Source organism: Atta colombica, unplaced genomic scaffold (genome assembly GCF_001594045.1).
Source record: "Atta colombica isolate Treedump-2 unplaced genomic scaffold, Acol1.0 scaffold156, whole genome shotgun sequence".
Taxonomy (NCBI): Eukaryota; Metazoa; Arthropoda; class Insecta; order Hymenoptera; family Formicidae; genus Atta; species Atta colombica.
This window is the reverse complement of record NW_017259246.1, coordinates 337,486-352,815: the sequence shown is the minus strand read 5'-3', so window position 1 is coordinate 352,815 and position 15,330 is coordinate 337,486. Positions and strand designations below refer to the sequence as shown.

Sequence of the window (15,330 nt, the reverse complement as noted above, 5' to 3'; positions counted from 1 at the left end):
ATTAATAATAATATAATATCAATTATATAATAATATAATAATAATTGTATCAGTCTCCATTCAAAGCAAAAAGTTTGTTCTCGTTAAATGAAATAATATGTTATATATACATATTGTTTCATTTAACGAGAACATATTTCTTCTCTTTTTTTCTTCAAATTGGAAAGAAAAGGAAGAAAAATAAACCATGCAAAATATTCAATAGAAAAAGAACAAATTTAGAAGTCAAGATCTCTTCAACAAGATAATAAGTCTATTCTATTTAGTTGCATTTCTTTGGTACAGTTCATCTTTTTCTCCAACGTGAAAATAGAAACCGTAAAAAGAATTCAGCTAAAAAGAACAAGGGGTCAATTCTGTATCTTCAATCAAGGTAAATATTACAAAAGTGAGCAAATTTACTAGGTGTTGACCAATGAAATTATCAATATTCTAGTAAATTCACTCATTTTTGTAATTTTCATATCGTTTCAAGATACAGAATCGATCCCTAGGTCTTATAAATTTATGCTTGACAAATAGAAATTACCTCCTTCTTAGTACGTTTAATATGAAGGTAGACAGGATTGCCGGTATTCTCATAATACCGAGTAACATGCTCCTGTCCAAGGCCCAAGAAAGTGGTGAGGTTGACATAGAGACCGGTGGCTGTATCCTTAGACAAACAAGAAATATTATATTTTTTCAACTGATAACGATTGCGCCCGACAGTCACGTTGGGGGTGTCGGCAAGGGGAACAAAGGACGAGGGATAATCTTACTGGTGTGTCGAAGGAATAAACGCACTCGTCCTTGTATATCCTGTCGCCCTTACGCGGGATATTGATCTTATCCAAGTGTTTCGTTAACTCCGTCAGTTCCATGATGAAAAGAGGCGGTTTGCCGGATTTGTTTCGGCCAATTTCTTCTTCTTTTCCTTACTATCTCTCTTCCTCTTCGATAGGACAGGAGTAACGGATCAACTATCCGAATCACTCCTAAAGACCTCGAGCGGTAAAAGCGCGAAACTCCGAAGTCTAAATTCAGAACTGCCGATAGGTCTGTTCGCGTTGCTTCGGTTGCTTGTACTTTTTGCACTTCGTTCTCTCTCTCTCTCTCTCTCTCTCTCTCTCTCTCTCTCTCTCTCTCTCTCTCTTCAACGTCCGAATATATATATTTATCTCCTTTTAAGTGCAAACATTTTTGGGGATTTCAGCAACGCGAACAGACTTTTAACGTCGACGTAAATAAACTATTCGTTTCTGCATAGGTTAGGTTGCTCCGTTTGTAAACGTGTCACTCTAAATGCTGCCTTTTAATGCCACTTAAATCTACATTTTCATTCTTCGTATTCACGAATACGCCGCCCCTAATATTCCAGCCGAAAATGCTTCTCAGAAAGCAATGGTTTTCTAACGGAGATACGCCGATGAGCGTCCATCGAAACGTGGAAGGTGACGTTTGTGACGTCACAAAAGGATCGCGCAACGTGAACGGGGAGACGGATAGGTGACGGAAATCAGATTTGTCCAGGAGAAGTCTCACGTGAATGACATGTCTTTCCTTCGTGGATCCGCCAACTATGTCTGGTGCACCACCAGCGTGCTCGGCAAGGGCGCGACCGGCGCAGTGTTCCAGGGTGTCAACAAAAACAACGGGGAACCAGTCGCGGTGAAGACCTTCAATCAGCTGAGCCACATGCGGCCGCACGACGTACAGGTGAGGGAGTTCGAGGTCCTGAAGAAGGTCAAGCATGAGAACATCGTTAAGCTGCTGGCGATCGAGGAGGAGCAAGATGGTAGAGGAAAGGTCATCGTCATGGAACTTTGTACTGGCGGCAGCCTCTTCAACATCCTAGACGATCCAGAGAATACGTACGGTCTCGCAGAGAGCGAGTTCCTACTGGTATTGGAACACCTATCGGCTGGCATGAAGCACCTGCGCGACAACAATTTGGTTCATCGGGACTTGAAGCCAGGTAGAAGATCCAAGATAATATGCAAATATAGACTGCTTTCCTTTTAGGAGACACAATTGACATATATACATTTTCTTGTTATTCATTGAATATCAGAAAGAATCTTTTCATTTTAGGAAATACAGTTAAAACAAGTATCATTCTATCTTTGTTACTCACTGAATATCGAGAAAGATAAAATGATACTTATGTCATCAAATGGAAAATATCCTTTGGCTATCATGTGTTCTTGTTCCCAAAAGTATAATCTAATGAGTGTGGATAAAACTGTCAATAGTTGTAAAATAAACGTTCTGCTGAATGCAGCCATTTTACATCAGTTGTGCTTATTTTTTTTATTACAAAACAATTTTCCATTTGATTTTATTCAGAATTAAGATAACTTGGTTACTTATATTTTCAGTACTTTACGAATATGTGTTTTATATTTGGAGTCATTTTCTGGAGTTTCTTGGAGTTCTTTAGTCATCTTCTGTTTCTTTTTTTTCGCACAGGTAATATAATGAAATTCATCGCTGACGACGGCAGTACGATATACAAGCTTACTGATTTCGGAGCCGCTCGGGAATTGCAGGAAGATCAGCAGTTTGTTTCGCTGTACGGCACTGAGGAGTATCTGCATCCGGATATGTACGAACGTGCAGTCCTGAGGAAACCTGTCGGCAAGACCTTTGGAGCAACAGTTGATTTATGGTCCATAGGTGTGACTCTCTATCATGTCGCGACGGGTAATTTACCGTTTAGGCCGTTCGGTGGGCGAAGGAATAAAGAGACTATGTTCTACATCACCACAAAGAAGGCATCAGGCGTGATATCCGGGCTACAAACTTCGGAGAACGGACCGATCGAATGGAGCAGAGAATTGCCGCAGGTCTGCCAGCTAAGCACAGGCCTGAAAAAGATAGTGACTCCACTGTTGGCCGGCTTGTTGGAGGTGGACCCGCAAAGAATCTGGAGCTTCGAGCGATTCTTTAGCGAAGTTACGGACACGCTTTGCAGGAAACCCATTCATATATTTAACATTCATAAAGCCAGTTTGATTAAAGTCTTTCTACATCCGGAAGAGAAATTAGTCGCTCTGCAGATACACATTCAGGATCAGACCGAGATCATGCCCCACGCGCAGATTCTTCTGCTTGGAGAAATTCCTCTTACGAATCTCATCGAAGAATCTACACCAGGCAAGGGATATCCCAATACTAGTAACGACAAACCGTTGATGTTGTTTTCACGAGAGAACAACAACGTCGTGTTACCAATGGAGACCGAACTGCCCAAATTTCCAGTCTTCGCGAATCTCGTTTCTGTAGAGAACGACGCGAGCCAAGCTAAAGTCGCGTGCTCCGTAGGACATGTTTGTAAACGTAGAATCGACAAACTGGCATTGTGCAGCAAATTATCGCGGGACGCCATAGACGCGTTTAGCGGTCTTCTATCTACAGAGCTTACTCGAGTGCTGGAGAAGTGTCAGCATTCGAAGGAATTCACGAAAGCAGTGGAGGATACCGTATTGGCGGTAGAAAGGAGTGAGACTTTCGCCAGGCACGTATTCCGAAAATTCGGCGGTCAAACTGCAGTGGAGGTCAAAAATTGGCGAAAGGAATTGGAAGTGAAGAGTAAGGAACTTATGAGCGAGCTAACTCCAGCAATAGTGCAACTCCATCAGAGGTAAATCTTAAAAGACGCAAAGCTATAACTGCTACATTTGAAAAACACATTTCATCGACAGAGATCGATTCTTTCCCTATTTATGAGCATTTCTTTATAATCTTGCAAAGTATAATCGGCAATTTAAAAAGAAATTTAAGTGTCTTTTACAGCTTGTCTTTTACAGCTGAACTAATGTTGTTTAATTACATTTATACAATTAAGCTACCGATTATATTTTAAAAATACTCTTTGTATTAAAACTTAAACAGGTATATGTTTGATATTTGGCGAAAACGAGAAGGAAAGTTGTGATGCAGCAAAAAACAAATTTATTATATTATTATTGTAAGGTATGTAAAAGAAGGCAATTTACACGGAGAATGGGACAACAGTACTCGCGGTTTGTGGTGTCCGTGGACCACGAAAGCGAGCCAGAGAGCAGCAACTTTAGTCGATCGCTTGAGAGATGGATGGCAACATTTATTGAGAGACAGGGCCACTCGCAGTCTTACTTATAATGACGAACAATTCCACGTTCTTGAACGTATAAAAGTATGTAAATTTATGTATTGAGTTTCGCAGTCTATTTTTAATTATAAATTAAGATATAAATCAGAAAACTTGCAGAAATTATTTTCTCGTTTAATTCATTGCAACCTTCATTGAACAGGTCACGGAAACGGGACGTCGATTGAAAGCGCTTCTCGAAACTGAGTGTATACCAGCAATGACACAACGATCCGAGTGCGTCGCCGATTGGTACAAAATGGCACAAACGGTGTTCCTGCAGACTCAGATATTGGACAAGGACATAGACAGTTATGAACGCGTGCTGGAATCATTTTCTTATCGTTTATCGCAGGAGAGCAAGGAGTACAATGAGAATCTATTGCATTCGTTAGACAGACTTCCTGGCAAATCGAAAACAATCGAAAAAACGAGTGTGCCAATGCAGGAAAGCACGAAGAAATGGCGCAATATCTGTGACACGCAAGAGCAAATCACGATGCTTCTTTATGAAAACGGTCTACTTGTGGACCAGCTTGATCATTTATCAATGATTGATAGGCTGGATGATATAGGCGATACGGGATATGAACTTTAGTATGCGTTACTATCGTTTTCTTATTAACGTTTCTTATAATCGGACAATGACTGTGTTCCGACATATTTGTAAAAAGTATTGAAAATCTGCTCTCTAAATTCTTTGGAGTGGATCTCATTCTAAAGAATGAAAATGAAAGTTAATTTTAAAAAAGAATGACTCAATTTTCAATCTTTAAGAGTGAGATTCATTCTGAAAAGTTTTAGAGAGTAAAGTTCACGTTATGTACTATAAATCTTCAGTACTGGTATATCGGAATACACGGCCAATATGAGATGAAGACTGAAATTTAAAATGTATATATATTAGAAACTCGATATATCTATGTAATTAGTATATATATTTTTAAGATAAACGTTAAATGAATTCGTATTCGTATTCTCTTTGGCTAAACGATATCATTTTATTTAATATATCAACGATTTTTGACCATTTGTCTCTAACGAGTCCAACGATTTTGTTTTAATAAATAATTATATTTTTATACAATAAAAGCTGAACACAAGTTTTACATATAATTAATGCAGCAAAAAGTTTAACAAATCAGAAATATCTCTTTTCTTTTGTATATGTTATAAAAATCGGTGCGTACGAATTTTTGCACATGAAAAAACGAACGCGTGATTCATACATCTACATGACTACTATTCCTCTCGATTAAAGAATTCAGTCTTTGTTTGCGCTTCTGTTCCCTGTGATGTTCCTGTACTAAATGGAAATGTTTCAACAGCTTGTTGAAATCGAATGGGCAATCAACGTTTATTTCCTCCTGTTCGCTTTTAGGTATCGGCTTCGTAGCTGGAGGTATCGCTGCTAAACGACGTTGTAAAGTAGCGTAGGCATCACTCTGCGGCAGGATCATAAGTAAGCCATATAATGCGTATATCAAAGCATCATTTTTCTCCCATTCCAATAGTTGCAGTCTCAAATCTTAAACAAAAAAAAAGAAAGAAAAAAATACAATTCGCTTTCAATGTTTTCATTAACAACATGTCGTACTCACAAGTAAATATCGGTGATTCTATTAACTGTACCAATTTATCTATCTCCGTTAAGAACTCTACTGTGACCTCTATGTTTTCGCTGATATATATAAATGTTAAGGTATTAAAAAATGTTCATTGAGATAATGGAAGCGGATAGTCTGAAAAAGAATAGAAAAAAGGATACAAGGATCGAATTATGTTGCACGCATGTCGGTAATGTTGAGACAGGAGACATAGGGCCACAGTTGCAACCGGATTGTGACACCAAGATACGTACAGGCACTCAAATAACGCGCAACTGTCCTGAAAAAATTCAATTCATGGATATATTTTTTTATGTAAAATGAGGTAACTTTGGATTATCCCAGTCGAGATAACTTTGGCCAAAATAAAAAAAAATGCTAGCACGCATTAAAAATCAGGAAATATAACATTTTAAAACATCTTTAAGATGTTTTTAAGACATCTTTTGATTTTAGCATGCTGGACTTAAATTTAACGTATCGATTTTAATCTCTCTGTAAAATTTCATGAGAAAGCTGAATACACGCAAACTTACTGGAGAGTCTAAATGCCTTAATTTGTTGCGCAAATCAAATAACTCGGAACTGGTTAATAAGATAACATTCAGAGTTTGTATCATAGTACAGGCGAAACCTAAATTTTGCTCTTCCAGCAGTATCTTCGCTAGGGTCTTGTATATATCCTCCGCGCTCAAAAGCACACACAGCTCTCTTATAATGAAAGCGCCTCGTTCTTCTAACAAATGTCTATCGGTCGAGAAGATCCTTAATAAATTAACTATAAACTTTGTGAAATACTTATTCTGTATCTTCTCATTAGGATTGGTTGCTATCGCCTCCGGAGATTTTGAACTGATAACCTCAGCCATTACCACTAAAGTTTGTTGCACCACTTCGTCAGAACTGTCACTTAAAGATTTCATTAATATTGGAAACAAATCCTCGATATGATTAAACATTTTTTGAGGAATATTTATGAACAAGTGATGTATCCATTTTAAAACTGCGACTTTAGTTTGGACCGATAAGCATAACAAGTGCTTTGTAAGTACTTCCACTACACTGGCGAGATCCAAATTTTCATCTAGAGAATAATTTTCTATTGTATCTGAAAGAGAAAGGGACACAAATTTTATTATTATCATGTATATTTTCTAAATGATGTGAAGATCTCTCTCACAAATTTTAAAACAATTCAATTTCAGAAATGATTAAAATTTTAAATAATATTTGATCTCAAATGATCTTTGCAATAATTCGAAACACTCATGAACTTTTTTGAACACTCACCATTTTTTTCTCTCATAGAATATGCCTTATTTTCTTGATCCTTATTTGTGACCTCTGTACTTTGGACGATTATTAATTTCATTAAATTTGCGTTTACTTGCGTTGCAGTTTCTTTGATATTCTTACGTGTATCGCCATCATACGCCAAGCATGGTAAAACGGCCACAAGAATTCCGGACATGTACGGGAGCATGAGAGGTCCGGAGAGGTGTACAAACTCTTTGATCCACGTGATGGCGGTCAGTTGAAGCAGATCGTCGCTACTCTGAGCGTGCGTTATCAGTATGTTTATCATGGCTGGGAAATCCACTCTAGCAGGATTGGATTTTATGCTACGTAAAAATTCACCGAGGACCGTATCCGTGACTTTTTTTATCTCTAATGTCGGATCCTCCAATATTTTAAACAATCCATCGAGTATCTCAGGTAGAAATATTATTAGGTCCATGTTGGGCACCGCATCCAGCACAGATATCCATGATATTACAAACAGTCTGCCAAATGGATTCTTTGTATAAATACGCTCGCGTAATAGAGGTATAAATTCGACTAAACCGAAGAGACCGCTTTCCGTTACAATATCCTGAAATAGGATATAAAATGTGATGATACTTTATACATTCTTCAAATAAATGTAAAAATTTTGTAAAATAGTAGAACAATTCGCGCTGAATAAAATGTATATAAATATAGCTTCTGTACATTTAGTGAATTTTTATACAATTAGGGTATCAGGAGACAATGTCTCGCGCTAAGATTTTGAATATCTTATATGAATAATAAAGCATTAAGAATTCTTCAGCTACCTTCATCAATCTGTCGAGTAATTCAGTGGCGTTTTTTATGTTCTGTTCAGTGTCGCAAGCCAGTTTGCTAAGAGCGGCAAAAATGTCTGTAAATTGAGGAAGCACCGCTCCCCTTGCCACTTTGACTACATTATACAGACTCTCGCAAGCATAATATCTAACTCTCAAGTCATAATCATTGAAACATGCTAGAATTGGATGGATCAGGTCTTCTATATATTGACCAGTATCCTTTCCAAGACCAACTGCAATCGCTGCAAGACCTATTAAGCCACCTTTACGTGTATGTGGATTCTGTGAAGTAGCAAAGTCCTGCCCAAGAACTTTCAGCAGCCTCTTGATCTGCACGGTGTTGTTATGAGCAGCGAATTCCTTCACCATCCTATAAAGATAAAAAAATGCATTAATCATTAAATGGAGAGAGAGAGAGAGAGAGAGAGAGAGAGAAAGAGAGAAGGAATCAGAGTAGCTTTTTGTGTAATAATAAAGATAAAAATAAAATCCTTTAATGGTCCTTAATTGTCGAACTACAACTCGGAAGAAGTCAAGAGAAATCTCAGGAAAAGCAGAAAAAGAGCTTCATAAAGCATCCAGCAAGTATACAGTATAAATAACCTTACTTCTCTATCTCCACAGCAGCTGGCTTTCGTTTCTCATATAACTTATCATTGAGAGAACGCACGCATGCCGCACTCAGAGGTGCGTAATCCCTCTCTGACATCATTTTGCGTGAAATATTACGTGCTTCTGGCTGCTGGACAACGTCAAAACGTGTCAAAACACATAGTCGCGTTTCCGTAGTCGCGAAAACCAGACGTACAGTTGTAGACAGAATCGGAGATGTTTGGTTTCTTCTTTTTCTTCTTCTATATTAGCCCTTTGATAATTAAAAACACAAGACTCGATTGAAATTGGCACCTATTGGCACTACTTTGCAAAAATATCCAAAACGATTACAAGCCAATCTGAGCCAAGACACGTCTGTCCCAATCGAATGAGAACAAACGACTATGTTCGGCAATTGTCGTGTTATCAGCTGTTATGTGACAATGCAACATGTTCGTTTACGCTCGTGCGCTCAATTTGAATCCAGCTATAGGATGTACGACGACTTTTTTCGATTCCAATCAACTCATTAAATAATATCTTTATTTTATTATGTGAATTATTAATTTTTGACACGTAAACAGAAAGATCAGAAACAATAATTAGTTTAGAAATTTGTTTTAAGCAATTCTGTCGGTTGAATTAATCTGAAATTTCCAAAAATAAAGGAATCATTCTAAATATTATTATGAAGTTTATTGTTAAATCAAAGTATTGATTTTTATATACATTCCACAGACATAATCCTTTATTATGCATTACAAATTACTTTTACATGCTTTGTAGAAGTCTACATGTCCGTCTGCAAATAAATTGTCGACGTCGATAATATTAACATATTTATCAAACTCAGGATTCATACAATAATTCACCTGTACTTTTTTAACAGTACTCTTCTTTGGAATAGGCACAGCAGGCTTAAACGCTACACCTGCAGGATCATATTCCATGTAGAGCTCTTGTGGTGATCTAAAATTAATAAAATGGATGATATAGAAAGATTCAACACAATTATTTATAAGTCTAGTCTTTTTAGACAAACTTTTCTATATAATTCATCTTTCTTTTTTTCCAATGTGAAAAGAAAAAATAAGCCATGCAAGAAGAAGAATTTTTAGCTAAAAAGAACAGACCTCATATTTAATAATGATATTTAATAATGATATACACTAATGATATACACTCATATTTAATAATGATATATATGATAAATATATTTGATAAATTTATCATAATTATTAGAGAAAATCGGTACTTACAACTTCGCAATTTCGGCAGTCAAACTGCCTTCACCGCTCGTAGGTGTAGTATACGCTATATTTTTAGCGAGTTGTCGTACTACACTATGATAATGACGCTGTAAGAACAATTATATTATCTGTGGTTCTATTACCTTCAAACAAAAAAATATATTTAAAGTAGTACCTGTAAAGCAACAAGCTCATACAACGCTGTACAGTGAGCATTGCAATAATCAGGTTCCTCAATTTCGACTTGATAATGACCATCACCGGTACAGTCAGTGTCCAATAAAACGTGAGCCGCTTTCCCAAGCTGCATTACTTGCTTGATAATACCAAGAGTTCCCAGCGTCGCATTATGCTGCGACTGTAATGCCAATGTGCTTATTCTTTTTACAAAGGCTATCGTACGGGTCTGCGTGATTCTCCTTCGCTGATGAATGAGAATCTGCAGCAAAGTCTGCAGCACGGTTTCAGTTTCCGAGTGCGTCCTCCCGCAATGAACTTTCAATATATTTTTATACAAATGCACATAAAATCTATACGATAAAAAATGTTATGTAATTTTATATAAAATACGTATTAAAAATACGTATCCATAATAGTATAATTTATTCTATAAAATATATAAAGTACTAGGGGGAAAGAAAAAAATTATGTATAGACCTATACGGATCGATATTCAATGCTGCAGCTTGTCCAGATAATATTGTAAATATACATTGAACACAGTGCAGTTGCTCTCTTAGTCCCAAATTACCTTCCTCTATTAATCTATCTATGGCGCCTATTAAATCTTGGTAAAAATTGATATTGATGCAGTGTGCAAATCTGGAATACATAAGACATTGTAGCAAAATATTAATAAAAGATATAAAATAGTAATATATAAATTATGTTACTTGGCCAATCCTTCTAGACACACAGATAATACTTTGCTATTGGGAGCTTGTTTTAGAATTCTAAAATATATAGTAAATACTATGCTCGTTATTTCAGTGAGGATTTTATGCTTTGCCTGTTTATTTTCCTCGCCCTTCGTCTCGAGCATTTCTTTTTCTACTTGCTCTAGTTTCTTGTTCTTTTTTCTCTCCCGTTTGCTTAATGCGAGAATTCTTTGTTTATGAGACATGAGCTTCTTTTGTTTCGTTTCATCTTCCTTTTCCTTGTCCAAATTAATATCTTTGATGCGAAGAGCTAATAACACAGATATTACTTCAGAATGTATAGAATGTTTCCTCGACTTGATATACTGATTTAATTTTCGAACTATCTGAAATTTTATTAGTGCGATAAATATCATAATTTTGTAATTACAAATACATCAAAACATAAAATAATGATAAAATTCCTATTATAGCTTACTGTGAGAGATAGCTGACCACGTTTGTCTTCATTAAATATTTGGGAAATACATTGTGCAACTTTTTCTCTTATGTTGCTCCGTTTGTTATCCAATAAAGGAAGAACGTAATTAGCTATATTAACGGAGAAATTAAAATATGGATGGACGACGAGAAGCTCGCATATACATGATACAGCTGTCTCGCCCAATTGCATTTCTTGTTCATTTATCGACTGCATGTTCCTATTCTTTGTTCTCAAAATCTTAGATATCTTTTCAAGTCTCTGCAAATAACTTTTATAATACTTCAATAGAGTAGCTTCATATTTCTGCAGAGCAAGAGTATCCTTTTTCACTAAAGCCACATATAAAATTGATTAGAATTTATTAATAAAGTGCATATCGTGTAATTTTTCTTTAATGTTTTACAAAACATTGTATATATACACACACACACACACACACACACACACATATATATATATATATATATACATACACTTTACTCCTTCCTGAGAAATCTCCTGGATACTATATGATGGTAGCAAATCTTTAAAAACTTCTAAAAGAGATACCATTGCCAGTTTCCTAATTGTGATATAAACTTCTGATGTTTGTTTATCCATCATCCTTAGCAAAACATTGAAATTTTCAGACTTGAGTTCTGGGTTCTCCAATATGCCGCTCGAAAGTATACCTATTTTAAAACGCTTGGCTTTCAATATTTCTTCGCGACATGCGAGTAGTTCAACAATAGACACTGGTCTATCAGTAACTTGCAATAAGTTCTGAAAAATATTCTAATAAATAATATATTCTATGTTAGATTTCTGAAAAGTTAGAATATATAATTTAAATTTTACATGTGTATCAATTTCTGTATCATTATTTTCTTGCTGATTATCTTCTTTATTTTCTTCCTGATTTTCATTTGTATTTTCATTTTCTTCTCCATTAAAAATTGTATCTTCTTCAATAATACGTTTCTCTACAATACCATCATGTGTTTTTATGGGGAGCAACATGCGAATTGACTTTCCTCCTGTCTCTTCCATAATTTTTGAGATGTTATTCTCGTATAGTTGTTCTAACGGCTGATCATTTTCAATCTTTTTTCTTTTTCTCATGGTTAAATCTTTGTCTGTTCTAAAATCATATACATATATAAATATATATTACACACACACATCATACATACACACACACACACACACAAAATATGATAAAAGATCCTATAAGATCATAAAGTGTAATATCATACTCATTTAAACGAATCTGTTTCAATAAGCTATAAGATTTATTAGATATAGCATTTTTTAAGAAATTTAAATCATCTTCTTCAATCATATCCATCAAATCACTTCCATGATCACTCTCTTCTTCTTCTGGTTTATTTGGACAAGGTCGTGCTGATTTCTGAGGTTGTTTCTTTGGTGGTTTATGTCGAGTTTTAAGTTTTCCTTGCTTTGAAAGTTTTGTCTTTATCTGATTGTTTCTTTTAATTTTACTGATTTTCGGCTTTTTTAGTTTCTGTAAAATAATGATATTAATATTACGACTCTTAATATTATAAAACATTGTATATACAAAATTAACCAAATTAATCAAATTAAATATACAGTTATTTAGTTTATGTTTAATTTTATATATATATATATACACACACACAATAATAAATAATTATATAATATTCTTGAATAAAAAATACACTAAAAATATATCATACACTTAAAAAAATTTAAATCTAAATTTCGTATTCGTGAAAATAAAATAAAAGGAAAGATGTCAAGTTGTTTTTTTAAGGATCACATCAGAATCACTTCAAGCTGTGCTATTTTATACTTCTTGATGAAACTCACAATCTATTAAAACTGTGTTGTTATCCAAGGAATTAGGTATTTAGAACATAGCTACAGTGTGTCACATTTTCTAATGTTCTGAATTCTCCAAATCAACTTTAAACTACAATTTCATTGTTCAATTTTTTATATGTAAGCAACATTATTGCTTATATACTTGGTCAAAATAAAAGGTACTGATTAACTCGATTTCAATGTGATTTCAAAAGGATAAAATAACTACTTTGACATATTTTATGCATTATATATAGTAGTAGTATATAAGTAGTTTTTGAGAAAGTATGATGATAGTGATTCATTAATAACAAAGGTGAAATGAAGCATACTGTAGCTATGCGTGATATCGCATATAAATCTGCGATGTAAGAGTCATCCTCATTCTCAGCATCTAATTGTTTGGACAACAAACGATTCTAATGGGTTGTGAGTTCCATCGAGAAGAATAAAATAGCATAATTTGAAGTGATTCTGACTGTCCAAAAAATAGCTTTATTAATACTTTCCTTTTTAGGTTAAATACGAATTGTCCATTAAATTAATAGATATTGAAAAATTTCTAATTTACCCCCATATTTAAAATGTAATTTAAATTATCGTTTTCAACTTAAGTTTAGTTTTCATATAATTCCACATTAACAAAATTAAATATCACATAATCCGTAAACCAAATATCAAATGTGGATAAATGCACAGAATGCATCACGTACCACGTGTGACGCATGATATAAGAATATAAATTTACCATTGCGCATAATGGCGATAGCAATACTGGAAATAACCAATCAAATTTTGGCCTCTGCACTTTCCTGCGTATAATAGCGCTGGCATATTGGAATAGTTAAGGGCTCTGCACAATAAAAAAAAACGGAACAGAGAATAGAGAATAAGATTTCAATCTATCAAAAACTGTGTATTCCACAATACATAATTTCTGATAGTTAGAAATTTTTATTCTGTATTTTCTGTTCTTTGTTCCTTTTATTGTACAATAAAAGGAACAGAGCAAGATATTTATTTATTAATATAATCGCAGTAAGATTGATATAATCTTATCAAAAATAAAATTTAACATTATAATGCATGATAATAAAAAATGTAGTGATGCATTTCTGTACATTTGTCCACATTTGATATTTGGTTTACGGATATTTAATTTTGTTAATGTAGAGTTATATGAAAACTAAACTTAAGTTGAAAACAATAATTTAATTAAGTTATATTTTAAATATGGAGGTAAGTTAGAAATTTTTCAAGATCCGTTAATTTAATGGGCTTCTAAGAATATATTGTGGGATACACAGTTTCTTCTATACTTGTTGCGAGATTCTCTAAACATTGGGCGCATTCAGCGCACTCAACAGTTGAGTGAGCGCTTGTTGTTATTGGTGTATTCTTCTAGATCTAAAATTCTGATTGGATAATCTAAAAGAATACACCAATAACAGCGAGTGCTCACTTAACTATTGAGTCCGCTGAATGCACTCATTTTATCGACAATTATAGCTTACTTAATTAGTAATAGCCAATAAGAGCTTCCTTCCAGAATTATCTTGCCATTGGTTAGTTAATGATAGCGTCAGTTGACTGTTAATGGTAAAACCAATCAGCAATCGCTTCAGCTGTGTCAAAACTCTATTATAAGGATTATAAGGATTCTAAGGTGTACCGAGGATGCGCAGTAGGAAGGTCAATTTGAGATTAAAATTTGATTGGTTATTCCTGTAGAATCCTATAGGGATTCTAGTACATCTTGTTTTCTTCATCATGATGTAACATGCGTTCGTACCGGTTCGTATTATAAATATATTTATATCAACGCTCGAGAAATGTACGTCGTCAGTCGGTATTGTTTATACTCTTTATATTATAATTTATATTTATGAATCTTCTTCGATGTAATTACAAAAACAAAAATATATAGCAAATACAAATAAAATTAAACTGATAATTAATTATAATTATATTAAAATTAATATAAGTAAAAATAAAATCTAAAAATTAAACATTAATATTAATATTAAACATAAAAATCTGTTTTATTTTCTACATTTTGTTTTGTTTCCGTTTCTTTTTTTCTGAATTTTTGTTGATGTATCTAATTTTCTTATTTTAAAAACGACTTACAATTATTGGTGTTAATTATAATAATAATCACTTAACAATTTTATTAATAACAATTTGTTAATTTTAAAGTAATTTTTGTCGAAAAATATGTGCAAAGATGATGTACTGCGCACTTTGTGTATATTTTTCCGTTCTTTAAATGTTATTTTTTTTTGTCTTAGCTAAGTTTGATACAGAATTATGTAAATATATTGACAGACAGTATTAGTGTAACAATTAAAGATTGAACAACAGTAAGATTTGACAGTAATGTCGAGATTGATAATACGATCATAATTTTGACCTCCTTGATACACAGATACAGATAGAAAAGCATATATCAATTGACTGAAAATCTT

The 15,330-nt window shown here is 34.2% G+C and overlaps 4 protein-coding genes across 4 annotated transcripts in view; 1 reads left to right on the top strand and 3 right to left on the bottom strand.

Annotated features, from left to right (window-relative positions):
* The window catches only part of LOC108685756 (ubiquitin carboxyl-terminal hydrolase 5), a 6,141-nt gene extending 5,169 nt beyond the window's left edge, over window positions 1-972 (bottom strand). The window contains exons 1-2 of the mRNA XM_018190717.1: window positions 762-972; window positions 530-655 (exon numbers count right to left, since the gene is read on the bottom strand). Of these exons, the coding sequence (XP_018046206.1) occupies window positions 530-655; window positions 762-863 (228 nt within the window). The 5' untranslated portion in view covers window positions 864-972. The remainder of the gene's footprint in view (window positions 1-529; window positions 656-761) is intronic.
* A 471-nt stretch (window positions 973-1,443) lies between these two features.
* LOC108685761 (inhibitor of nuclear factor kappa-B kinase subunit epsilon) lies at window positions 1,444-4,759 on the top strand. The gene is made up of 4 exons (XM_018190721.1): window positions 1,444-1,957; window positions 2,452-3,625; window positions 3,958-4,159; window positions 4,278-4,759. The coding sequence occupies exons 1-4, from the start codon at window positions 1,534-1,536 to the stop codon at window positions 4,710-4,712; spliced, it is 2,235 nt and encodes a 744-aa protein (XP_018046210.1). The 5' UTR covers window positions 1,444-1,533; the 3' UTR covers window positions 4,713-4,759.
* A 134-nt stretch (window positions 4,760-4,893) lies between these two features.
* Window positions 4,894-8,810, bottom strand: LOC108685757 (protein VAC14 homolog). The gene is made up of 7 exons (XM_018190718.1): window positions 8,438-8,810; window positions 7,818-8,199; window positions 7,012-7,594; window positions 6,258-6,829; window positions 5,883-6,001; window positions 5,716-5,795; window positions 4,894-5,642 (listed from the first exon to the last, which is right to left on the bottom strand). Exons 1-7 carry the CDS (start codon window positions 8,539-8,541, stop codon window positions 5,338-5,340), a joined length of 2,145 nt encoding a protein of 714 aa, XP_018046207.1. The 5' UTR covers window positions 8,542-8,810; the 3' UTR covers window positions 4,894-5,337.
* A 294-nt stretch (window positions 8,811-9,104) lies between these two features.
* Window positions 9,105-13,575, bottom strand: LOC108685758 (nucleolar complex protein 3 homolog). The gene is made up of 10 exons (XM_018190719.1): window positions 13,434-13,575; window positions 12,271-12,539; window positions 11,873-12,155; window positions 11,509-11,797; window positions 11,030-11,364; window positions 10,567-10,937; window positions 10,331-10,495; window positions 9,849-10,203; window positions 9,683-9,780; window positions 9,105-9,392 (listed from the first exon to the last, which is right to left on the bottom strand). Exons 1-10 carry the CDS (start codon window positions 13,437-13,439, stop codon window positions 9,182-9,184), a joined length of 2,382 nt encoding a protein of 793 aa, XP_018046208.1. The 5' UTR covers window positions 13,440-13,575; the 3' UTR covers window positions 9,105-9,181.
* Window positions 13,576-15,330: the final 1,755 nt, after the last annotated feature.